The sequence below is a fragment of the Sapajus apella genome, unplaced genomic scaffold (genome assembly GCF_009761245.1).
Source record: "Sapajus apella isolate SASKATOON/1434 unplaced genomic scaffold, GSC_monkey_1.0 scaffold6, whole genome shotgun sequence".
Classification (NCBI taxonomy): Eukaryota; Metazoa; Chordata; class Mammalia; order Primates; family Cebidae; genus Sapajus; species Sapajus apella.
The window spans coordinates 20742277-20768637 of record NW_022436946.1 but is presented as its reverse complement, the minus strand read 5'-3'; the positions used below and the strand labels follow the sequence as shown (position 1 = coordinate 20768637).

General features: G+C 36.5%; 1 protein-coding gene across 7 annotated transcripts in view; it reads left to right on the top strand.

Annotated features, from left to right (window-relative positions):
* LAMA2 (laminin subunit alpha 2) overlaps positions 1 to 26361 on the top strand; it is a 618514-nt gene that overhangs the window by 404564 nt on the left and 187589 nt on the right. For all 7 annotated transcript variants that reach the window (XM_032274826.1, XM_032274824.1, XM_032274825.1 and 4 more), the window contains 7 exons: positions 5095 to 5331; positions 6619 to 6762; positions 7429 to 7608; positions 7718 to 7906; positions 7990 to 8123; positions 13016 to 13133; positions 21029 to 21163. In XM_032274826.1, the coding sequence (XP_032130717.1) occupies positions 5095 to 5331; positions 6619 to 6762; positions 7429 to 7608; positions 7718 to 7906; positions 7990 to 8123; positions 13016 to 13133; positions 21029 to 21163 (1137 nt within the window). The remainder of the gene's footprint in view (positions 1 to 5094; positions 5332 to 6618; positions 6763 to 7428; positions 7609 to 7717; positions 7907 to 7989; positions 8124 to 13015; positions 13134 to 21028; positions 21164 to 26361) is intronic.

Below are 26361 nucleotides of genomic sequence, written 5' to 3'. Positions count from 1 at the left end.
TTAGCAGCCTCAGCTTCTTCAAACTCCACTCTTTGTCTCTCAACGCAGCTGTAATGCTGGGCTTTGCGTTTACCTCATCTGTGTTGTGGCCTAGAAACTGCCCCTGTGCACTGCTTCATGTTTTTTTTTCCTTCTGTCAGAAATCACAGTCCTGTGCCTCCTGTAATTTAATATCTAAAAGCAGTTGTTTCTTGGTTTGAATTTTTGTTTTATTTGGTTGTGTAGTTGAACAGCTTAACAAAGAAGAATAAGTACTGTAAACACTAAGAAGAGACTGTTCAAAAGAAGAATATTCTTCAGTGCCTAATGCAACACAAAGGTCAAGTAGGATTAGCCCTGAAGTGCGTCCATTAGATTTAAGAGCAATAATAAGGGCATTTTTTTATGTTAGTGGGAGTCATTTTAATTGATTCCATTGGGTTGTGGAATATTGGAATATGATAACAAAGTGTGGTTCAGTTTGACCCTATAGCAGTACCTTATAGAGCTGTGAACTCTTTTTTCCCCTAAGTTAGCACAGATGAAATAATAGTCTCTAACCATCTTCACATATATGATAAAAAATTTGAACCTAGTCTAGAATATGCTGACCTAGAGGAAAACAAGAATATTGATGATTCTTCAAGGAAATTCAGATATCTGACTTCAATTAGACATGTGATTAAATAAAAACTGGACAGGACATTCATTTTTCTGTTGCCAATAGCATTATTAAGTTTAAAATTTGAGAGAGCTACATTTTTAGAAACAAAACAAAAATTCCTCAGAATTTCAAAGTGCTCTGATGAGTATGAACAATGCTACAAGTGCCTATGACCAACTTTTGCATTTTCAGCTTCAAATCCAAGCATCCACTCTATTACTTAGACTAGGAATAAGCCCTATGGAAAGCTAAATATTTCCATTTTACCCACAAAATTCTATGATATAGCCAAACTCTAATTAAATTCCTGAAACTGAAGTTGATGCCTAATGTTCAATATATAAACGTTCGGTCCAAATTTCTATAAAAACATAGTTATGTGTTTGGTACTATCATTTTTACTGATCATTAAATAATTATTCTGTTGACTAAAGCTGATCGAATTTGGATTACTTTAAAATCACCATTAAAAGTCTAAAATTCTGAATAGTGAAACACTTCACCATTATGAAAATTACAAAAAAAAAAAAACTCATAAAGCCTTTGTCAGACCATGCTTGCACTGCTACAAAGAAACACCTGAGACTAGTTAATTTCTAAGAAAGCAGGTTTAATTGGCTCACAGTTCTGGAGGCCGTATAGGAAGCACAGTGGCATTTGTTTCTGGTGAAGGCCTCAGGAAGCTTCTAATCATGGTGGAAGGCCAAGCGGGGACAGGTGTCCCCAAGACAGGATTGGTAGAAAGGCGGGATGCCACACACTTAAACAACCAGATCTTGCCAGTAGGCACTCGCTGTCATGGAGACAGCACCAAGTCCTGAAGGATCTGCCCCCATGATCCAAACACCTCCCACTGGTTCACCTCCAACATTGGGGATTATATTTTAACATGAGAATTGGTGGGGACATACATCCAACTGTATCAGAGCCCCCTCAAGGAATTCATTTATGAGCCTGTATTTTACTATTTTTAAAACTGGCATGACTAATTTAAATGAGCAGTGATTTAAGATTTATGCCTCCCCTTTCTCTGTGTCATGGATAATTTCCCTGTGCTAAGGTGTGAGCATACACATCATTTGAGCCTTTACTGAAGTAGAAAACCAAGCCTGCCTTCTTTCACTAGCAGGGGAATAGTAAATCCTCTATTGCTAAACAAATATTACGTATAATTATGATTTAAGTTTAATGTTGGCCATAGTACTATCTAAACACATGGTTAATGGTCTGGTTTATTCTCCACTATACCTTCCTGAATAAACTTCCTGATTTGAAAAATCCCAATCTCTATTTGTATTGTCAACTATTTCTTAAGAATTTGTTCTTTGGTTTTATACAATTATTTGGATAATTTCATATTTTAGTTATTTAAAGATAAGGATTTCTCAGAATAATTTAAATTTATTATATTATTATAGTTTTGATAACAAAATTTTCTATTAATACCATAATTTCTATTATGGCCCATTTTGTTTAAGTGAGTTAATACATACTCAAAGCAATTGTCAAAGAAAAACTATGTAAGTGAATATGTAAGTCATCCTAATTTTGAAAGGTTATTCTACATCTGATGTTCTTTAAATTACTTGGGGGTGAGGTTAGTGGGTTATTCTATGCCTTAGAAGCTGTGTCCATGCTGGTGATATGCAAATAACCACATTTTAGATCTTTGGGTTTAAAATATCTTCTAGTCACAGCCCTTATTGCAGCCTTTTTACTGATCAGCAATAAGGAGATAGAAAAATACTTACCTATGAAGACAAGATATACATCCAAGTCTGATGATTATTTTAATATCAGAACCTGGGAAGATATTTCACCAAATATTTGGGCGGGAAAGACAATAGAGGAGAAGCTGGTGATTATACTTCACATCCTAGAAACAATAATCTCACAAGTAAACTACTGTTAGCAGCAACAAAAACGGGAACACCCTTGGTAGCAGTGGATATAAGAATGAAGCTCAGGAGGGCAGGTGTGAGATACACAGTGAGATGCAGCCAGACTTGGTTCCAGGAATTTGGCAAGGTGCTATGCATATGAGTTCACCATTGAACTGTAGATCTGAGAAGGTTAATAGAACAGCACCAAAAAGAGTTAAGTCACAGACAAAGTACAAACACTATATGGTGGTGAGCTCAGACACAGAGAGGCGATAACCTTTCTAATACTGAGTCATGCTTTGCTTGGGAGACAGAAACCACACAGGTTTTTTAAACAGTGAAGTAGAATTGTTAACTGGTAAAAGGTGGTTGGTTACTAAAAACGGATAAAAGAAAGCTATAAGGGGTCCCAAGTACAGGTACAGAAGAGCAGCTACTCCCTTTAGGCTGAGGGAGGGGAGACAGTGAAGGAGTTAAGGGCTAAGAAAGGGCATGCTCCTCCAATATTCAGCAAAGCTGAGGTTCAGAGGTCTTTGAAGAAGGTGGTGTTGTCATAGAAACATACAGCCTATGGGTGGTCAGACAAAACCAAAACAAACATGCAAGATTTTGTAGACAAATGTGTCTGTAGAAACTGCCCACTGTTCTTGGGGCATAGGAGCATGCAGGAGCTACTGAGAAGCAAACTTCAAGCTCAGGGCATGTGTGCAGACCAAAGCTAGTACAGACAAGTGTCTGAGTTTGCTACCATATAGTGTTTGTACTTTGTCTGTGACTTAACTCTTTTTGGTTCAGCATTGTGCTTTGGGATGGGAAGAGAGGGCACCAGAGCATGAATGTTGATGGGCGCTAATGCACTGATGACAACCAGGACTTGTTACACATTCGTTCTACCAACCTTAGGGAATCATGATTTTTTGGAGTGGAAACATTTTCATTTTTGATTTTTCTTTAACTCTTTCTTCATTTAGATTTAATTTTTATTAGTGTAAAAGACTCCACTGTTCAAAGATATTGTGGTTTTCACTGTGCCTATGGGGAGGCAATGTGCCCTCCCAACTAAGGGCACAGCTGGGATTCTTTCTGGGACACTGGGCTCCCATGCTAAATAATACAAAAATAATGATGAAGATTCTAATGAAGAACCAGAACTCAGCCTGGAAGTGTGGAGGGCCGCCATTATGGACTTACTGGGTCTTTCCAGGGCTCTCTATTGACTAAGCCTAATATTCTACCACCCAATACAGAGAACTGTCTACAGGGTCTAACTGCTGTATCACAAAGCAGGGTGAATTTAGAGTTCAGAAACAGTAGATGGAAAACTGGCACAGCTGGTCCCTGAAAAATTACTTATTCCAGATCCTAAATGACATTTTAGAAATTCATTTGGCATTTTTATTAAATTTCAAGAAGATACGAGCTCTGTAAATCAGGAGCAGAAACCTTTAAAAGGAGAATATAAATCAAAAAGACAAGTGGATAAGCAGAAATTAAAGATGAGTGAAATGAAATAAAATTATTCAAAAGAAGTTAAGATTGCAATAGGGTAATGAAAATAAGCATTGGTGGTATGTGTATACAATAAAACTTTTCCTGTAAAGCGGTAGCTGTAAAAATAGGGAATTAATTTGAGAGGTAAATATAGGAAGAAACATAAAGCAAAGGAAAATGATTGCAGAAGACGTTAGGATATTATAGATTTGACAGATAGACCAGGGAAATATACTTTAAGAATTATAGGTAATCCTGAAAAAGAAAACTGATTAATTAGAACAGATGTAAAAATGAAAGACAAATCTGAAGAAAAAACAGTACTGAATCAAAACACAATTATGTTCCCAAAATGAAAGAACTCACCATGTTCCAGTAAATTGATGAAAAAAAAAATCCTCAAGCTTAAAAAATTCTAGCAAAAATTTGAATTATGTAAATAAAGAGAAAATCCTATATACATCTTGGGCAAAGAAATAACATTACTAATAAATTCCTCAAATCAGAATTGTATGCAAGAATAAATCTGAAAAATCAGTATACTAGATGTTACTTCTCTTCAAGCTCACCATGGATTCCCCAAGTCTAGTTTGGTGCTCTGTAGATGTTCACATGGCATTTTGGACTTCTCCTATTATATAATGCTTATTCTATCATGTTATGTTAACATATTTACTTGTCTCCCTTTACTAGATCATAAGATATGTCTCCAAAGAAATGTTTAAATGCTAAAATTATAAGATAATAAGATAAAATTTAATCTTTGAGACAAAGAGCAGTTGAAGAAAACCCATACCCAACTCTTCTCTACCTCCAGAAGACAGAGAAAACACATTTTCTTTCTAATTCACATAGCATTATGGTTTCTGGATGATCATATATTCTCATAAATGCAGGAAGCAATTTTAATGTTTATGTTCACTGATGTTTCCCAAGTGACTAAACTAGAATAGTACAAAGCATATAATAGATACACGATTAATACATGTTTAATGGAAGCAGGAACATTAGAATTAAAATTTTAAGATATTTCCCATAAAGTTGTGTTAATGGTTGCTGTTTTTATCCCCTCCATAGGCTTGTAACTGCAGCACAGTGGGATCCTTGGATTTCCAATGCAATGTAAACACAGGCCAATGCAACTGTCATCCAAAATTCTCGGGTACAAAATGTACAGAGTGCAGTCGAGGTCACTGGAACTACCCACGCTGCCATCTCTGTGACTGCTTCCTCCCTGGAACAGATGCTACCACCTGTGATTTAGAGACTAAAAAATGCTCCTGTAGTGATCAAACTGGACAGTGCACTTGTAAGGTATGTGTTGCTGAAGGAAATAAGGGAAAACCTCCTTCAATTTCTGTTTCCATTGCTCAGTTTTAACTTCATTCAGTGTTTGTTACTCCTGCTTCATTAAGCTAAACAAGCAGACGGACAAAATCTCATTGCCAAACACAGAGTTTTCATTAATGTGCATTTGTTGGCATACAGATAAACACTACTTTTCTAGACCTTATTTTCAACCTAAACCCAACTTTTTATCTAGTTGGTAGAGATGATGTATTTCCAATGGTAAAGTGAAACATATGTACATACACACACACACACACACACACACACACACACATAAGCTTTGCTTCAGTAAGGACAATCTATCTGGGAGGGGTGGCAGGGAAGACAGTTCTTTTAAGCATCATCGGAGAAAATCGCAGCTAAATAATAAGGCTTATAAAAACCATTTCTCCAAAAATTAATCTGCAATCACTGTACACTAGAAAACATATTTACTGCTGTGGAAGTTTAGTAAAATTTCAACACGTATAAACACTGTCATTACAAACAATGACTATGTGTAAATTTCAGCCCTCATTAATATGGTTAAATGATGTAGAAAAAGAGCCAATTAAAAAGGATAAAAAGGATTTTTTCCCTCAGATAGTTCTGAAAAATCAATTCCAGGATAAATGCAGTTCAAACCATGTCAGAGGTGTCTTTTCAAGATAAAGTCTATGCAAAGAGGGACAGAGGAAACAGGAGGATACAATCTGGGGAGTGGTTGTTAAAATAGCCTTGAGAATTGAGGAAATGGCAGTTTCTACCATCAAGGGCTTCAGCCAACACAGAGTACAATGCTGCATTATTACATCTTGTAATGATGATCATATATTTAATATATGTTATATATGTATATATATTATAATAATTATATAAATGGATATTTTAACATGCTGTCTATTTCTTACAGCTTTTAATAGCACCACTGTTTAGGACTCAATGTTTTTATGTTGCTTTTGAAATTTTCATGAGTCTTTCATATTGCTCAGAGCAGAATTGTAGGAAATGTGCCGCTTACACTGAGAAAACAATGTACAATACCCTTAGTCTTATATCTATTTATAAATAAGCAATTTTTGAAAGACCCATGAACTCCTAACAATGAGGTTAACTACATGTGCCATTTGAGATGTGAGTCTAATACTCAGTGTTCTTTTGTTAGGTTTTAAATTTTTTAAAAAGAGTATGTGCTCCTATTATTAATTTTCAAGGTGATTTCCCCCATAACTTTGCTGTCATAAACTCTGAGGGTCTCTTGTCTTTCTTCAGGTGAATGTGGAAGGCGTCCACTGTGACAGATGCCAACCTGGCAAATTCGGACTTGATGCCAAGAATCCACTTGGCTGCAGCAGCTGCTATTGCTTTGGCGCTACTACTCAGTGCTCTGAAGCAAAAGGGCTGATCCGGACGTGGGTGAGTAGGAGACTGCTGAGAAATGTAATGGTATAATGTTAGTTCCTGCTGGCGTCTTGTAGTCAGGCACTGAGGGGTAATAGGAAATGGCAAAACATTTAAGTAACCTTTTCCTCTGTGCACATTTAGGAAGAGCAAAGGGGCCATGTGCCCTTAGACAGTTGGAGTACATGCCTTTCTTATTTGTTCTTAAAAGTAGTTCGTTTATTGTTGATAAGGAAATAGATAGCAAGTGAAAAAGAGGAACCTTGTCAGGGAAGCATTACGCTTTGGGATGGAAAGAGTGAGGGCACCAGAGCATGAATGCTGATGGGCGCTAACGCGCTGATGAGAACCAGGACTTGTACATTCCTTCCAACCAACCTTAGGCAATCATGATTTTTGGAGTGGAAACATGTTCATTTTTTATTTTCCTTTAACTCTTTCTACATTTAGATTCCATTTTTATTAGTGTAAAAGACTCCACTCTTCACAAATACTGTGGTTTTCACTGCGTGAATTAGTCAAAAGATTTATGTCCTGCCATGCTTGCCCACTATGTGTGAGTTCTGCTGCTTGTGAGAATGGGGATAGGGACTGCAGAGAAACATGCAGTTCATAGCTTAGTTTTAAAGAAATGTCCAAAAACATAAATTTAGCCTTCTGCTGTCTTTTGGCCCCTTACAGGTGACTCTGAAGGCTGAGCAGACCATTCTACCCCTGGTAGATGAGGCTCTGCAGCACACGACCACCAAGGGCGTTGCTTTTCAACATCCAGAGATTATTGCTGACATGGACCTGGTAAGACAAGATCTCCATTTGGAACCGTTTTATTGGAAACTTCCAGAACAATTTGAAGGAAAGAAGGTAAGCACAAGAACTTTGACGTCAAGCAAGAACAAGATAAAATCTTGTTTTTAGAATCACACCATTTAGAGATTTATCCAATTCCTCATTCTTCTTTTTATTTTGTCAGTTGACGGCCTATGGGGGCAAACTCAAGTATGCAATCTATTTCGAGGCTCGAGAAGAAACAGGTTTCTCTAGATATAATCCTCAAGTGATCATTCGAGGTGGGACACCTACGCATGCTAGAATAATGGTCAGACATATGGCTGCTCCTCTGATTGGCCAATTGACAAGGCATGAAATTGAAATGACAGAGGTAAAGTTATTCATTGTTTGGGACAAAGATGCCCAGGGTTTTGCATTCAGCTTTGTCAGAGAGATTTCTCTTCTTGTTAACAGAAAGAATGGAAATATTATGGGGACGATCCTCGAATACATAGAACTGTGACCCGGGAAGATTTCTTGGATATACTGTATGATATTCATTACATTCTTATCAAGGCTACTTACGGAAATATCATGCGACAAAGCAGGTAAACTATAATATAAAATATTCAAACTCTTATACCCAAAGGATTATAAATCATTCTGTTGTAAAGATACATGCACATGTGTGTTTATTGTGGCACTGTTCATAATAGCAAAGACTTGAAACCAACCCAAATGCCCATCAATGATAGAATGGATAAAGAAAATGTGGTACATACACACCATGGAATACCATGCAGCCATAAAAAGGATTAGTTTATGTCCTTTGCAAGGACATGGATAAAGCTGGAAAACCTCATTCTCAGCAACTGACACAAGAACAGAAAACCAAACATCGCATGTTCTCACTCATAAGTGGATGTTGAACAATGAGAACACATGGACACAGGGAGGGGAACATCACACAATGGGACCTGTCAGGGAGTGGGGGGCTAGGGGAGGGATAGCAGGGAGTGGGGATATAGGGGAGGGAGGGATAACATTAGGAGAAATATCTAATGTAGATGACAGAGTGATGGATGCAGCAAACCACTATGGCATGTGTATACCTATGTAAGAAATCTGCACGTTCTGCACTTGTACCCCAGAAGTATAATAAAAAAAAAAACTCAAGCTCTTATTCTAGAGTCTATAGGGAAGGTTATTGACCTATAGCTATCAGATAAGAAAGATTGGGAAGTAGTTGGTTTTGGAGTATGGTGATAGAAGACAAACCAAAGGTGCCTTCCGTGTGACTTGGAAGAAGTTACTGCCATTCATCAGAAAAGAAAAATAGCATGAGAAGCAAGTTTGAGGGTAAAAAAAAAAATGAAATTCACTGCAGATATAGTGAGTTTAAGATGCTAGTTATAAATTCAGGAGATCATGTACTATAGGTCAGGCAAAATTAACTGTCGTGCTATAAATGGATTATAAGAGTGCTGAGAAAGTGACCGTCTTCACCCATAAGGGGAACGAGGCAGGGCCAGTTCAGTCCAGTCTCCTCCAGCCATAAGCATTCTCATCTGTTCACCCCAGTGTGCCATACAATGTTGTCACTTTCCCTATGCCTCATGATGAGAAATGATTCTGAATCACATCTAGAAAAACACAGAACAGCAAGAACAAATACAATGTTGTTGAACCTGAACGGTGGGAATACTTCAAGGGAGTATTCTGTGTTTTCTTATGACTCAAATTGGCCAATTAAAATGAGGCTTGATGGGTCTGACACTTCGGACCACACAGGTAACATTCATGACACCAGTTTCAGTGGAGTCCTGGGGCAGAAATAATCTCAAACTTTTAAAGAAAGAATGTGACACATGAGCCCAATATTATGAGTGTAAACTGTTATTTTCCATGAATATAATCATAGAAAGAAGGAATAACTTACTGTCAAAAGTAAAGAGATAACTGTTTAATTTCAAAGAGTATGTTTATAGACCATGGGAAAGGATTAGTAATGAGGAAAATATTAAAATATAAATAAAGAGAGAATAAACCAGAGAATAACTAAACCAGAGAATAACTGAACCCAGAGACTTCCATATCATGAGCACTCATGATCATGGTCCTTGAGTGGAAAGTTCACCTTATTCAATGGAATAAAATGAGAAATCACACAGATGTAGGTAAGTTTCATACCACGGGCTGAGTTCATCTACAAGATCTCAATTTCTCTTTCATTTCAGTTTCTGTTAGGTTCTATAAGAATATAGAATCAATATATGTTTGTAAATAGTCTTAGATTATTAGACTTGCCTAGGAAAACAAAACAAAAACATTATGAAGTCTCTCATTGGCCAACTAATGAATATAAAAATACCATTTTTCAAGTGTTTATACTGTAATAAGCACACAAGACAGCAGAAAATCTTTTATTTCATGCAGAAAATCCATAATCCTTTTCTGATTGATGTAGGGACTTTTAGTAAAACAGTAAATCAAGGACCAAAATTCGCTTTCATATCTGTATTCCTTTGGCTTTCTCTTGATATTTCTCACTGTAAAAGGAGATTCTTTTTATATGAAATAATTTTTTAAAAAGCATATACTTAAAAAACACTGTTAGCTATACTGTTAATTATTTTAGAATATCAAATGTAAATTACGTGGCAGAAGCCATAGCAGATTTGCATGTCTCAGAAAATAGCAGGTAATTTCATGAGTTTGCAAATAGATTATTTTGCAAATTGTTCTGTACTGCAGTGAAAGGGTTTGGTAGTAAACAGAACATCTTGTTAGCGGAACTGATGGAAACAATGTTGTCATGCACCTTTAATTATACATTCTTTGCCTCTCTCACACAAATTTTACCTTCCTACAGTGGGACACTTTGTCTTTTTTTCCCCATGTCTATTTTTTTCTTTTATCACACTGTTTTACATGCCTCACTTAATGAGATCCTTTGGTTTAAGTGACCATTTTTTTGAAACTTTAGAACACTTTTCCAATCTCAGTAAAAATTAGGTTAATAGTCTCACAATGGCAAGAACAAATAAGGCATGTCATCAGCATTTGATTTTGTAAGGCAGTGGAATGGTGGCAAAGGTTTTTAAAAGGTTTCAATTGTCCCCCTAAAGTAATTAAAATAACCCTGTGTCTTTATTTATTCAATTATAAATTTTAATCTCAACAGGAGAGAGTTTAAGAGTTAATATGTGGTTTGAGATTTGAACTTTATACATTGTATCAGTGCTGGCATTATCTTTTTTTCTTTGCTGTTCTTTTCTTTTATAAAGTTTATTTTAAGGAAATAGCAACTTTCGCAAATCAGTATTTATTTAAATGGAAGCTGGAGTTTGGCCAAATCCCTGATGCAATCAAAGCCATTGCTCTCTAATCCCCTGAAAAAAAAATGGTGTATTGCAAAAATATTTGTTATTGCTGCCATTCAAGCTTCACTTGATTTGTAAACACTTGCTCGTCTGTTGTGCGCATTCATGTGCAAGAGAAAGGAGAATGATGCCAGTAGCTCCTCAGGCTATAAAACTCCATGGAGATGCCAATGCAAAGACTCTTCCACAAACACCACTTTACCTTCTTACTCCTCAGAGAGTCCAGAGAACATAAGGGAGAAGTCTTTCTTGCAGGAGGGTAGTAGTTTGTTTACAGCTCACCACCACTGTGTATACTATAAAGAGCGGAGAGTGAAGACTGAATTTTAATTGAATGTCTGTTTCATCAAGACCAGTCTTTAGAGTGCAGATTACAATACTACCAAAGCCAGAACATGCATTCATAATTCAGTTTCAGTAACACCTACCTATGCTTGTTATAAAGTTTGTGATTCAAATTCCTTAGCTACTGGAGGTAACTTTTATTCAAACAAAACCATTCATTGTCTCATTTTAAATTTCATATGCAAAACATGGTTGTGTTTCCAGTTAGTCCATAAAATAGTACCAGTTTGTGGACTACATATATTTTTTAATGTATACTTTCAAATCAATAAAAAGGGGTATTAATATGTTATTTTCAATTGATTTTCTTTTCAATTATAAGGACTTTTTCACCAACAGAAAAAGTGAATTAAATTACTTGAAGAAATTATTTAATAAAGTTAAGAAAATATTATTTTGGAGCATACTTTATCCTCAGAAAGAAATCAATGTATTAGATTATGTGTGATCATTACTTTCTCATTGGTTTTTTAAAGTTCTTGCAAGGACATTCAGAGGATTGGGAAGAAGAAATTTGGGACAGTAGTAAATTAAAAGCAATTTCACCAGTGCCTATGAGAGATAGTCCAATGGGGAACGACCTTGGGTTGTCTGTTTGCAAGAATATAAATGTCTAATTAATTGGCCTTGTCTACCTGAAGCTACTCACATTTTAAAAAGTGGGGAAAAAATCTTTTTAATAACTTCTCAATAGGATATCAGACATCCAGTTTACTAAACTTCTTATGATTTATGAGAATATTTTGCTAATATGTAATCTTAACATTTGAGGGAGCAAAAATGCAATATTAAGATGTGGCACATAAGCCCTGGAAATTTAAACAGCTGCAAAACAATGTTAATTATCTTGATTTAATCATCCCACAACTTATCTATATATCAAACTATTACATTGTTTCAATAAATATAGTTGACCCTTGAACAACATGGGGGTTAGGAGCATCAACCCCACCTCATGCAGTCAGAAATTGACATATAACTTTTCATACCTTTAAAACTTAACTACGAATAGTCTCTTCTTGACCAGAAGTCATAATGATAACATAGTTGATTAACATATATTTATGTAGGTATTATATACTGTATTCTTATCATAAAGTAAGCTAGAGAAAAGAAAATGTTATTAAGAAAATAATAAGTGCTGGGTGCAGTGGCTCACGCTTGTAATTCCAGCACTTTGGGAAGCCAAAGCAAGCGGGTCACTTGAGGTCAACAGTTCAAGACCAGCCTGGCCAACATGATGAAACCCCGTTTCTAATAAAAATACAATAATTAGCTGGGCATGGTGGTGCACACCTGTAATCCCAGCTACTCAGGAGGCTGAGGCAAGAGAATTACTTGAACCTGGTAGGTGGGGTTGCAGTAAGCCAAGATCATGCCGCTACACTCCAGCCTGGGTGACAGAGTAAGACTCTGTCTCAAAAATGTAAAAAAATGAAAAAGAATAATAAGAAGAGAAAATATATTAAGTGGAGGTGGATTATCGTAAAGGTCTTTATCCTCATTGTCTTCATGTTGAGCAGACAAAAGAGGAGGAGGAAGAAGAGGAAGGGTTGGAAATCCACATATAAGTAAACCTATGCAGTTCAAACCCATGTTGTTCAAGGATCAACTTATGTACAATTATTATTTGTCAATTCAAAACAAAAACACAATAGAACATACTGGAGGTTAACAAAAACCTGAGAAGGATATTGCTGTAGGATTGAGTGTTTACTAGGTGATCTTAGCTGACTGTCATGATAATCTATGTATATTCTTGCTGTTTCCAGGATTTCCGAAATCTCAATGGAGGTAGCTGAACAAGGACGTAGAACAGCAGCGACTCCTCCAGCTCACTTGATTGAAAAATGTGATTGTCCCCTAGGCTATTCTGGCTTGTCCTGTGAGGTAAGCTAGCTCCTACTAACCTGCTTAACCTCAACTCACTTCAGGAGCTAAATGGAAATACTCCCAGAAGTTCCTTTGCTGCGTACATACTATTAACCTATTTTATTTAATCTTCCACTCACAGTATGAGACACAGTAGCAAGAGGATAACGTTATTGATCCTTAGTACAAATCACACCTGAAGGGAAATAGTTGATAAAAAATTGAAAGATTTGTGAAAAAATTTAACAGTCAGGAATTAAGAATGTTTTTATAAGCCCATTTATTATAACTGATCTATTTTCTTGGACCACTTCTAAAGAGTTAGAGACATTTTAACTGCAGTGATTATAAGATAGGATTATACTGGGTTTTGAAACATTTTTATACAGAACATGACAAAACTTTTACACTAAATAGCAGGCTGTTCCCTTAAATATAAGCTTCTCAGAGGGACGTATATTTATTTCAACAGTGCTATCAGTCATTACATTTGTAAAACTTTTTGTTTTGTTTTGTTTTGTTGTTTACATTTTAAAAGTAATTTTAAAACTGCATTTTAATAAGCTTTTTGGGATAGTCTCTGTCTGCCTTCAGAATTGTCAGATTTCTTAGAATCTTCATCTTCTGAAAGTTGATTGAATTTCTATAATTATGAAATGTTAATAGTAACAGTATGATTTAAGGGAGGTGGAATGAATGGATGAGAAACTTGCCTGGGTTTGAATCTTCAACTTTACCGTACAGTGAGGCTGAGACCTTGCACAGGGTGCTACACCTCTTTTTTTTTTTTTTTTTTTTTTTTTTGAGACGGAGTTTCCCTCATGTTACCCAGGCTGGAGTGCAATGGTGCGATCTCGGCTCACTGCAACCTCCGCCTCCTGGGTTCAGGCAATTCTCCGGCCTCAGCCTCCTGAGTCGCTGGGATTAGGTGCTACACCTCTTTATGCTTCAGCAGGTAAACACCAATTCCCTGAGTAACTGGCACCATCCTTTCATGCTCCCGTAGACCCTACAGTCTCAAGCCTTCCATGCATGGGGCCTCCAGGACTGCTCTAGCCCTACAGCTGGGATTCTTTCTCCTTAGTCAGACTGGATGGTGCCCACAGCATACCAGTTAGATATTATTAATATCTCCCTAACCTACAGCCTAACAGTCTTATGAAGACTAAATGAGCTGTGAATGTTAAGGATTCATCATAGTGCCTGGTGTGTAGTCGATGTAAGTTTCGATGGTTAATATTATTATTAATGTAATAACTAGTTATATACCCATATATTGATTCAATTATTAATGATTTTATACATCTTATTTTGTAAATAGGATTTGAGAAGTTTTATTAAGTATGATACATGAGACAGATAACACTAGGTCAAAACTGAAGTGAAACTTAAAAATAATGAGCATAAATTTCCTGAGAGGTACATGGCATCATGAAAAGAAAAAGGAATTTGGTTTCAGTGAATCTTACCTAGCTGCACTACTTGCACAGGGTGCTTGCTTTGTTTGTTGCCAAATCTTGGGTTTTTATCTATACATCGTAAGGACTGATTTAAATGGAAACATTTTTTTAAAAACCCATTATAAACTGACATGCCATTCAGCTTAGTTACCATCACATGGATTTCGCATTGTTCAAGGAAAAATTTTATAGAATAACGGCAACTACTTTGAGACACATGCTTAGAATAATTTTCTAGCCTTTCTTGTGACTGCTCTGAAGGGCAATGTTTATTTACATGTGTCCATTTTGAGCTAATAAATAATTAAGTAATCCATCTCCTTATGAAATCATAACTCCTACATACTTCTATTTATACACACACCAGTAAGCTTATATGCACTGCTCTTTCCAATATAAATATGTACATATCAAGTATGGGTGAAAAATGAGACCGTGTGGCATATCTAAAATGGGCGACCTTTCCAGTGAGCATTGAAGATTTTAAAATAGAGGACAGAAAGAATGTGAGATTTTTCTAGACAAGAGATGGAATTTCCTTTATCCCAAGGAGTGTTTGGTTGTACTTTTAACTCTGTGCACTTGGTCAATGTTCTTAATTGCCGTAGGGCTTAGTTATTATACAGCTATTGAACATATGAAATAACAGATTGAGTTGAAGTTCTAAAATTCTCTGATTCTACAATATTATTTTGCTGTAGAAATATTCAGTAAGTAATCAAGTTTGGCCTTTAGATATCTTGAAGAGAAGGTTATTACAGCTATATTTTTTATGCATTTATTTCAAATAATACTGTTCACTTGCAAACAAAAAAAGTTAATAGAATAGCAAATTATTTTAATACCACTGACCTTCCATTGTACATTTTAAATGTTAAAAACTTTTCTTCTTATGATTGATAGACTTTTTGAATAGTATATTCAAATACATGCTTTCTCATTAATTTTAGTTGGGTTCCATCATTATATAAAAATATAAATCAACACAAATGAAACAAATGATAAATGTAAATCAAAAAAAACTAAGAATATTACAAATTGTCATCTGCATTAGTGGCTTTACCTATGTCCCATGATTTTCACTTAAGCATCTATTTACAGACAGTAATTACAATAATACCTTAGTAGAGAGATTACAGAAATAAAAGCCTATCTCTCATAATAAGGTACCTGAGGTATCCTCCACAACCCATTGCCTCTAATCCATTATACATCTTATTTATAATTCATCTTCATTCCTAAGTGTAATTACCCAGGCATAAAATTTTATCATCAAAGCAAGAGCTAAGGACAGTTTTGAAATAATACATACCATTCAAGTAACATGTGCTTTGGGTCATGAATACACAAAGCAATTCCTCTACAATATTTTTACAAAATATATGGTATTCTAGAGACAACGGCATCTACAGGCTATTTTATTTCATGCTTTTATCCACAGTATGGTTGCAAGTAAACAAAATTAAATATTAGTTACAACTAAAATGTAGCCAGTTGTAAAGACACTTAGCCTTTGCCTGCTACCTGTACTGTTAAGACACTGCGGCCCTGGTGATTAAAAATGTTAGTTCTAGAAATACCTAACTATTATAATTTATTATTTGCAGAAGGGGACAGATTACCTTCAGGAGTCAAACAAAGGACACCATTTCCTCACCAAATTTCTCGTTGTTGGAGCCATTGAGTTTGTTAGACTTTATTTAACCTGTCTTGAAGTTACATTAAATGTAGGTTATTGCCCAAACTGACTTAAACTGAGCTATATGCAGTTAAAAGATTATATGCAGATATCATTCTTACTTAAAACTTTCTTTTTTAAAAATGGAAAATATTCAGCATTGCATATGCAGCTCTCTGCAGTAATATGGAAATCAGAAATTTGTCAATGATCTCCAGGTCATGTTTTGACAGTTTCAGCCTCTATCCTCTCTTCCCACATTTTAATAGGGCTTCAGGCTCACAGCTGAATGGCTGGTGTCTACTGGGTTACCACTCAGAAGCTGGCCCTTATGGCTACTAAAATTGATTTTTTAAAATCTCCAAATAATGTATACCTATTACATAAAGCTCAAAAGGCAAAATGCAAAAAAAGTCTTACCTACTTACACATGCATACATCTATCCTTTATCACTTCTGTTGTACTCAGGAGACCCAAAGTCTCTGTTTTCGTGTACAGACAAGTGTTAAGGAACACGGCATCGGTAAGTTATATTATAATTTTGTTTACAAATACAACTTAAAATAATCATGGTGTGTTTATTTTTAGTTTATTCCCAGCAATTACATCTAAAAAACTATTTGAAATACAGAAACCTATTGATTTATGTATGTATTAAACATACTTTATCTCATTTAATCCTCAGAACAACTCTATAAAAAACCGAATTTACCATTGATTGAGTCCTTACTCTCTCCGGTACCATCCCAAGCACATTTTCTAATACAGTTACACCAACATCATAGACTATAATTTATGATCCCCATCTTAGGGGTGAGGAAATTGAGGTCCATTATCACACACCTACACAGCGGTTCAAACCTTAATACATCTGTTTCCAAAACCTAGGTAAACTTGTACTCAACTATTAGGTTTTGCAGTCATGTGCTGCTTAACGACAGGGATACATTCTGAGAAATGTGTAATTAGGTGATTTCTTCATTATGCAAACATCATAGAGTGTTCATACACACACCTAAATGGTACAACCTACTATACACCTAGGCTACATGAGGTAGCCTATTGCTCCTAAGCTACAAACCTGCACAGCATGTTACTGGTACTGCATACAGTAGGCAGTTGTAACATAATGCTAAGTATTTGTGTATTTTAACAAAACAGGGTACAATAAAAATATCATTTTATAATTGTACAAGACCACTGTTGTATACGTGGTCCTATCATTGACCAGAGTGTCATTTTGCAGCAGCACATGACTATACAATATTCCTACATTCCGGGTGAGGAAACTGAGGCACACAATATTCAGAACCTTACAACATACAAAGTGATGGAACAGGAATCAAACTCAGGTTTGCCTGATTGCAAAATCCATGCAAAGAAACAAGATTGAGTGTTTTTATGAGCTTCAGCACGTGTCTATTTTTATTATTAAACACTGAAGAAAGAAAGGAATGTAGTGTGCACCCCTGAGCCTGGGATATGATGGGTTTCTGCTGTCTTTGTTTCATTCTCTCCTCTTTACCTCCCACATTTTTGTGTAAATATGATCTAACGTTTTAATGAAACAATATATTATGAAAATAAAGAGGAGAGCAGAAGAAATTTGAAACATGAATAATTTCAACACTGGGGAAAAGAACTTTGGAAAAGTTTAATTAGAGTAGAAATGGATAAGAGGAGCTCAGGAAAGTATTTATTTCCTTTTTTTTTTTTTTAATTCACCATTGTATTTCAGAAAGAATTTTAGATGGAACTCAAAAAGTAGCTTATTGCTTCCAATTCAAACATAATCATTCTCATGAACTTTGTCTCAGTTTGCCAAGAGGAAAAACATTCAATATTGAAAACCATCCTAAATGTTTTTTAATTGAAAGAATAGTACAAAATGATCAAGGAAAAGAGAGAATTTCTGTGGTTTTTTTAAAACGTGTTTTAAGTTTCTAATTTTTGCATTGTCAAATATTTTCTCTCTCTCTTTCTTCTTTTTTTCCTACCTCATAGAAATGCAATCCATCAGGACACAAAATTAATCAAAACTAATCTAACGTGTTAGAATTGAAAGACATTTTAGAAGTCATCTGAGTTAACACACCTGCTCATTTGTGGGATGAGGAAACTGTGTCTCAGAGTAACTTGCCCATATCTCTCAGACAAAACTAACATAAAATCAAAGCTTTCATATTCATTCCTTTTACAGTACCAAAGAGTTTGTATGCTCTTTCTTTTTTTTTTTTTTTTGAGACGGAGCCTTGTTCTGTGACCCAGGCTGGAGTCCAGTGGCTGGATCTCAGTTCACCGCAACCTCCGCCTCCTAGATTCAAGCGATTCTTGGGCCTCAGCCTCTAGAGTAGTTCCTGATTTTTGAATTTTTAGTCCAGACATGCTTTCACCATGTTGGCCAGGCTGGTCTCAAACTCCGTACCTCAACTGATTCACCCAGCTCAGCCTCCCAAAATGCTGGGATTACAGACGTGACCCACTACGTCCTGCCTTGTCCATATGCCCTTTTAAAGGCACACGTGCGCAGCCGAGAATAAGGAGCTTGCAAGTGACATTGCACCCTAATTATTAGATTCTCCTAAGAGTTTTAAAACAAACCTGGGCCTCAACTCTCCCTGAAAGGAATTGATTCCACCTCCTCTATAGATAGATTGGACCACAGACTTCCATGGGTGTTTTTCTATTGTGTCAGGCTGCCTGTCGAGGTAAAAGTCACAGTAATAGGAAAATTGTGTTATGCATTAGAGTAGACTTCACCTTAGTGCCCACCTTCACGTCTGGGTCTACAACACTAACCTTTGTATGATTCCTCAGTGAAGACTATTGCCTCCTTTTTTTTTTTTTTTTTTTTTTGAAACAGGTCTTGTTCCATTGCCCAGGCTGGAGTGCAATGGTGTGATCTCGGTTCACTGCAACCTCCGCCTTCCCAGTTCAAGTGATTCTCCCGCCTCAGCCTCCTGAGTACCTGTGATTATAGGCACCCACCACCACTTCCAGCTAATTTTTGTATTTGTAGTAGAGACGAGGTTTCACCAGGCTGGCCAGCATGGTCTCGAACTCCTGATCTCAGGCCAAATCCCCTGGCTTCGGCCTCCCAAACATCTTGGATTACAGGCATAAGCCACCTCACCTGCCCAACTATTGCTTCTTATCTTTCTTTTTCTTCTAAGACTTATTTTAAACTTTTGTTTGGCTGGAAATTTCCTCTCAAGGTGTGTGAGTTTTTCACACACACACACACACGCACGCACATGCACTTACAGTACTTCAATAATATAGCAATAATTATATAAGTATTCAAGGATGAAATCCATGCACAGAAAATTCAGTTTTATTCAATGGTCAGCTTGCTAAAGAATTGGAATAACCCACACTATGAACCCCTTTTAAATATATCTTGGTTTGTTTCTTCAGTTATGCTTCAGTGAATTCCTCGACCATCATTTCCAGAACTTATTCAGTAATAATCGCAAAAATGAACCTTGCTTTTGAATAATATGTATGAACTTCATTAAATGATATGATTACATCCACCATAAAACAAATAAGACTCGAAATATTTTGAATACTATTCTCAGTTTTCTTTATCAGCTCGCTCATATTTGGGACATTATTAAATCTCATTAGAATTTCTTTTAGGCTGTGATAAAACCAGAGAGTCTCTTGATTAAGTGCTTAATTAAGGTACTTTTGCATTATCCAAATCAAAATAAACAAGGAGAGTGCTGACTCTTAAGCTAGATCGTTTTATAAGGAGCCTCTTTGTATATTTCTCTCTGGACTGCCTAGGCCAGAACCAAAGGGATTTGGAGGCACTAGAAAGTTCTGAGTCTGATATTTTTTCCTGCTTAGTCAGAAATCACTTTCCTTTCATCAATGGGCATAAGATTTTTCAGTGAAAAAAAAAAAAATCCTACTTAACCAAGGTGTTAAAATAGTCTCCTTATAATCTTCCCTGGGATTTGAAAAACTGACTCCTAACTTTTATTCATAAATCAAGCAATGTCTGCAGCTATGTATGAAGAAAAGGCAGAACCTGAAACAAAAGGCTGTCTTCATCCTCATTCCAGAACAGTGGCCTATGTTTCAGAAAGCCAGGGATGTTTGTTGATACATTTCCATAATAAACCCAAATGAAGATGGAAGTGTTGATTTGCATATGTCAGCTTCACTAGAAGTTTTCTGTTTGCTTTCAGATTTTTATTACAAAATGAAAAAAATTATATCAGGGAAAGATAAATTTTAATGGTGGTGTATAGTTCCAAGACATGTAGAGCTTTTATTATTTTGAATTTCTTACTGCTATAGTCTTTAAATTATATCAGTATAAACAATGCATCCATAACACTTTTTATTTAATTTTTTGCTGTGTTTCACTGGACATTTGCTTGTTATCCATCAAGCACTGTAAAAGCAGATTTTAGGTGTTAAGGATATTGGAATTCTCTTTAGTCCATATGACAATGTTATTTGAAAACAAACTTCTTTTCTCAAGAAAAAGACTCTTCTGCACTTTTTCAGGCTGAGTTGTATCTACAAATAAAATTTTCCTTAGCTAAAGCCTGATTACACATGGATGCCACCTGAACACCTCAGAGTCCAGGAAGAAATACACATTAGATATCAACATGGGCACTTGTTTTTGTAAGCGATGTTGCCCGTGCCTTAAGTAGGGGAAGGCCAGTCTGCCTTTTTAGCCACTGTAGAGCTCAAGCATTGCTAATGCAAGGTTTCTAATTTGGCTGTCCTAATTGACTTCCTTTTCTTTCAGGCATGCTTGCCGGGATTTTATCGACTGCATTCTGAACCAGGTGGCCGCAGCCCTGGACTGACCCTGGGCACCTGTGTTCCATGTCAATGTAATGGACACAGCAGCCTGTGTGACCCTGAAACATCAATATGCCAGGTAGTCCTCTGAGCCTTTCTTGAACAAGGTCCACGTACTCATTTCTCTTTATACATGTTCAGAATTCCAGTGCAGAGGCGGGCTAAACTGCAAGGGAACACACTGTGTGTGTGAAACAAAATATGCAAGGGAAACAGATATTCACAGATTCTACATTTTAAAAGGTAATGAAAAAATAAGTGGGAAAACCACTGCTCATGTCAAGAAATAGAATTTTCACAGCATCTTAGAAGAGCACCAGAAGACACACCTATTTAAAAATTACATCAGCCTTTTTTTTTCTGATTATTTTCTTATAAATAAACTTTTTATAAGAAATTTGGGAATTACAGAAAATAATTAAGAAAAAAAAGTCACCCCAAATGCAACATAAGATAAAAATTTAGTATTTTAAGTATTTCCTGCCAATTTTTACATGTGTTTATGAGTAAGATTTATATAACACCATTAATGCAGTTTCATGTCTTTTACATTTTTACCTATCATGAGGTCATATTATGTTGTTAGATATTACCTAAAATCTTTACAAATCTTTGATCAGCTGTCCCATAATTTACCCATTTCCCTTAGAATTGAGGCCGCTTCTATTCTTTGATGTTCCTTCTAGCACCCTGAACACTCTACCACCACTATCTGCATTAGAACAAGCAGAAATTCATGTGTTCCACCCTGTTTATTGTAGTCACTGTAAGACATTTAGGTTGCCCGTGTCACCACTTGTCCCCTAAACTGTAATCTGCCCACAACTGTGGACATCTTTGTTAAGCCCGTCTCCCTACGCTGCTCTTCTGAAACCATTCCACTGAGCCTTGTGGAACTCATGGTCAAAACAGACAAAGAATCTTCTGCAGAATCCTCCTCTTCCCTCAATGTTCTTTTCATCTTGCTCTGACTAAAACCCACTCTCTCTGCATGCTGCTACCCCAGCAGCCCTCCTAAGCAGTGGCCATCACTTCTTTTTTTTGAGATGCTGTCTCCCTCTGTCACCCAGGGTGGAGGGCAGTGGTGTGATCTTTGCTCACTGCAACCTCCTGGGTTCAAACAATTCTTGTGCCTCAGCCTCCCCAGTACTGGGACTATAGGCTCACGCCACCACACCTGGCTAATTTTTTGTGTTTTTAGTAGGGATGGGGGTTTCACCATGTTGGCTAGGTTGGTCTCGAACTTCTGACCTCAGGTGATCCACCTGCCTTGGCCTCCCAAAGTGCCACCACACCCAGCTGCAGTAGCCATCATTTTCACTCTCTTCATTCCCCTGAGTCTGAAGGTGGGGCAGGTTTTCCTGCCCCTCGATGCCAGTTTCATAATATCCATCCTCCTCTACAGCAGAGTCCACAACCCTTGGGCCGCAGGCCAGTACTGATCCACAGCCTTTGAGAAATCGGACCACACAGCAAGAGGCGAGCGCAGGTGAAGGAGCAAGCACAGCTTCATTAGCGTTTACAGCTGCTCCCCACTCCTGGCATTACTGTACTGCCTAAGCGCCACCTCCTGTCAGATCAGAGGCAGCTTTACATTCTCATAGAAGCACGAACTATTGTGAACTGCGCATGTGGGGGAACCTAGGTTGCGCTCTCCTTTTGAGAATCTAATGCCTGATGATCTGTCACTGTCTCCCATCACTCTCAGATGGACTGTTTAGTTGCAGGAAAACAAGCTTAGGGATCCCACTGTTTCCACTTTATGGTGAGTAGTATGATTACTTCATTATATATTACAATATAATAATAATAGAAATAAAGTGCATAGTAAATGTTACTTGCTTGAATCATCACAAAACTATCCCCCAACCCAGGCCTTGGAAAAATTGCCTTCCGTGAAACCAGTCCCTGGTGCCAAAAACATTGGAGACACTGCTCTACAGCACCCAGCTTTGACCCTCATGCTTCCCTCTCTGTGCTTGTTGAAGTCACCTACCAACCTTTAGATTCCCCCTTGCACCCCTGCCAATTTTCTCTGTCTCATTGTCATTTTCCCTAGCACTGCTCCATCATAATTCTTAGTGATTTTAATGTCCATAAACTTAACTCTTCAATACTCTTAGCTTTCAGCTCCTTGTGCCTCTCTGGTCTCCATTTGACGTGTGCTATTTTTTTTTTTTTTAACATTGTGTCTTTTCTCTCTAGCTCTCTTCTTCTAAATACTTCAGCGTGTGTAATCTCACAATTGATGCACACACTTTTTCCTTGTTTCTTAGCTCATGCTTTTATTCTAGTAACCAGCTTAATAGTCGTGATCCTTCATTAGTACTGCCACTTTGCAACGCTCATTTCCCTTGCTACTCCTTTACTTCTTTTTTACCCACGTGAACTCCAACACCGTGAGAATCCTATTATCTCCTCCATCCCTGCACCTTCTAAGTTGAATGTGGCTGTAGAAAAAGACAGTTGTGCTCTCTAATCTCACTTGAAACTTATGCTCACTCTTTTCAAATGGACCCTTTGTGTTGCTCTGCAGTCATGCCACTTTTCTCTCATCCGTTTTCTTTTCCACATTCCTAGGTGATTGATTCATACCTTCCCTTCCATTCTCAAGCCTAAACGTCTCCTCCCAGCCCCTCCCATCATTACCCTCAGCTGATGGTGTTGCCTCTTATTTCGTTGAGAATTTAGAAGCTATCAGAAGAGAGGTAACACAAGCTCCCGCTACTGCATACACCCATTTTTCTGCATCTGTGCCCAATTATTATGACTCTTTTTATTACTTTTGATGAACTATTCTTGTTTCCAGAAAAGATCACAGCTTCCTCCTATGTTCTCAATTCCACCCCTCTCCCATTTGACGACATCACTCTGGCTAATCCATCCTCCCTCTTTTATTGTCACTTTTTTTTTTTTAACCTTAAAAGCAAAAACAAACTCTCTTGACTCACTCCCCTTCTAAGTAACCACTTCATTCTTCTCCTTTCATACAGCAGAGAGCTGTCTGTCCCATCTATAATTTCTCTTCATCCATTTCTCTGGAACTATTAAAAGCAGGCTATCACCTGCTCTTCTATACTAGAACTAATGGCTAATGTACAACCACCAGTGTTCACCTTACTAGATCTATCAGCAGTGATTGCCACCGTGAATCACCCCATTCTTCTTAAAACCCTTTGTTCAATTTACTTCCCAAGCCATGGCATTCTGAGGATGTTTAAATTCAATGGCTGCTACTTTCAGTTTTCTTCATTACTCTGAAATGTACATAGTGGTGTTCTTGGGACTCAATCCTTGGAGCAATCTGTTTCTCTAACTTGATTTATTCTGATGGTGATCTTACCCTGGCATGTGGCTTTCTATACTGAGATATTTTGATATTGACATCCCACAGTATTTACTATTATGTTTATGATTTAATTTTAGATCCACTTATTACTATGGTATGAGGAGGTAATTTTTCTTCAAATATATATTACCACTGTAAAGAAACATATACTGATTAATATTTCCTTTTCCCCTTGAAACATTGTTGTATTTGAACATATACAAATTTATTTCATTCATATTAAGATATGTTCCAGGATAATCCATTTTGTTTTACTTACCTTTTAGTTCTTATTACAATGTTCTGCATACCTTCATTTTATGTTATCATATCTAGTAAAACAAAGTCCTTTATTTCTCTTCTCTTCTAATTAACTAGATGCTCTTGAATATTCTTCAAGCTGACCTTGTATTGACTATTTCAATCTCTTCCCCAAAAATGTTACTGGAATTTTGATTGGAATTAAATTAACCTGCCTGTAAAGAATTGCTATATTTATACTACTCACTCTTCTCCATTCAGACATTTTATGTCTTACAGTAAACTTTTTTTTTACGGTAAATTGTTTTAAAGTCATCTAATCAAGCATGCTTTTCTTATATTAAAATTATTTCTATGATCTTACATTTTCAATAGTACATGTACTAACTGGTCATTATCAGTAAACCTTAACTATCTAATAGTTAAGGTGTTTTTACATGTATTTGATATCCAATAACTTTTAGTTCTAGATGTTTATCAATTGATTCAGTTATTGTTATGTTTACAATTATTATTTTTTTGTTGTTGTTGAGAGGAATTCTCTCTCTGTTGCCCATGCTGGAGTGCAATGGCAGGATTTCAGCTCACCGCAAACTCCTCCTCCTGGATTCAAGTGATTCTCTTGCCTCAGCCTCTCAAGTAGCTGGAATTACAGCACTTGCCACCATGCCTGGCAAATTTTTGCATTTTAGTAGGGACAGGGTTTTGCCATTTTAGCCAGGCTGGTCTCAAACTCTTGACCTCAAGTGATCTGCCTACCTCGGCCTCCCAAAGTGCTGGAATTACAGGTGTCAGTCACCACACCTGGCCTACAATACTATTATTTGCAAATATTACAATTGTGTTTTTACTTCTCAAAAGCTGTATCTGTTATAATAATTATTTCATGTTTTTTGTCTTCCTAATCAGCTTTCTATTTTATTCTCAATTTTAATATGATTGCCTTAAGTCTTTCACCATTAAGTATGATGCTGATGGTTAGTGTAAGAAAAACACTTCTTGCATGTTCAGAAAACTTCTTTCTATTCCTAGGTTCCTAAAGCTATCCTCTTTCAATCAGGATATTTAAATTAATCATATGCTTAATTGTGGAGAGTGGGGTGGGAGTGCAGATGCATTTAAGAGGTGATCATATATACATTTTTCACCTTAAACAGAACCAGGAATTATATTATTGATTACATAAATAACTAATATTAGCCATCCATGAATTCCAGAAATAATTACTCTCTTGCTTTAGAATACTATTTTTTCATCATCTGCTTGCCTGAAGAGTTCAATAAGTAATTTGGGAGGAAGAGGTTTATCTATATACATTCTTAAGCAAGAATTAAATGCATGTTTCTTATGCAATTAGCACAGTTATGTTTGCTTTATATGATTAATTTAGAAGCATTTATAAAGGATGCAGTTTAATTTCATTTTGATTGGGATTAAAATTATCATCTTTATACTGTCCTCTTTTGACCAATTGACTATTCTGACTATTTTTGTTCCCTAAGAATTCTAAAAGCATGTCTATTTTCTGAGAAATCCCTAGATAAAGTAAAAAATAAATACCTCCATTAAACAAACACAGCTGGTATAAACTGTTATGCTCCAAATTTTTCTATTTTCCTTCATGGAACTTAAAACTTTTGAATTTAGGCAACTCTGTTCATCTTTGAAATGGCCTCATGAGGCAAATA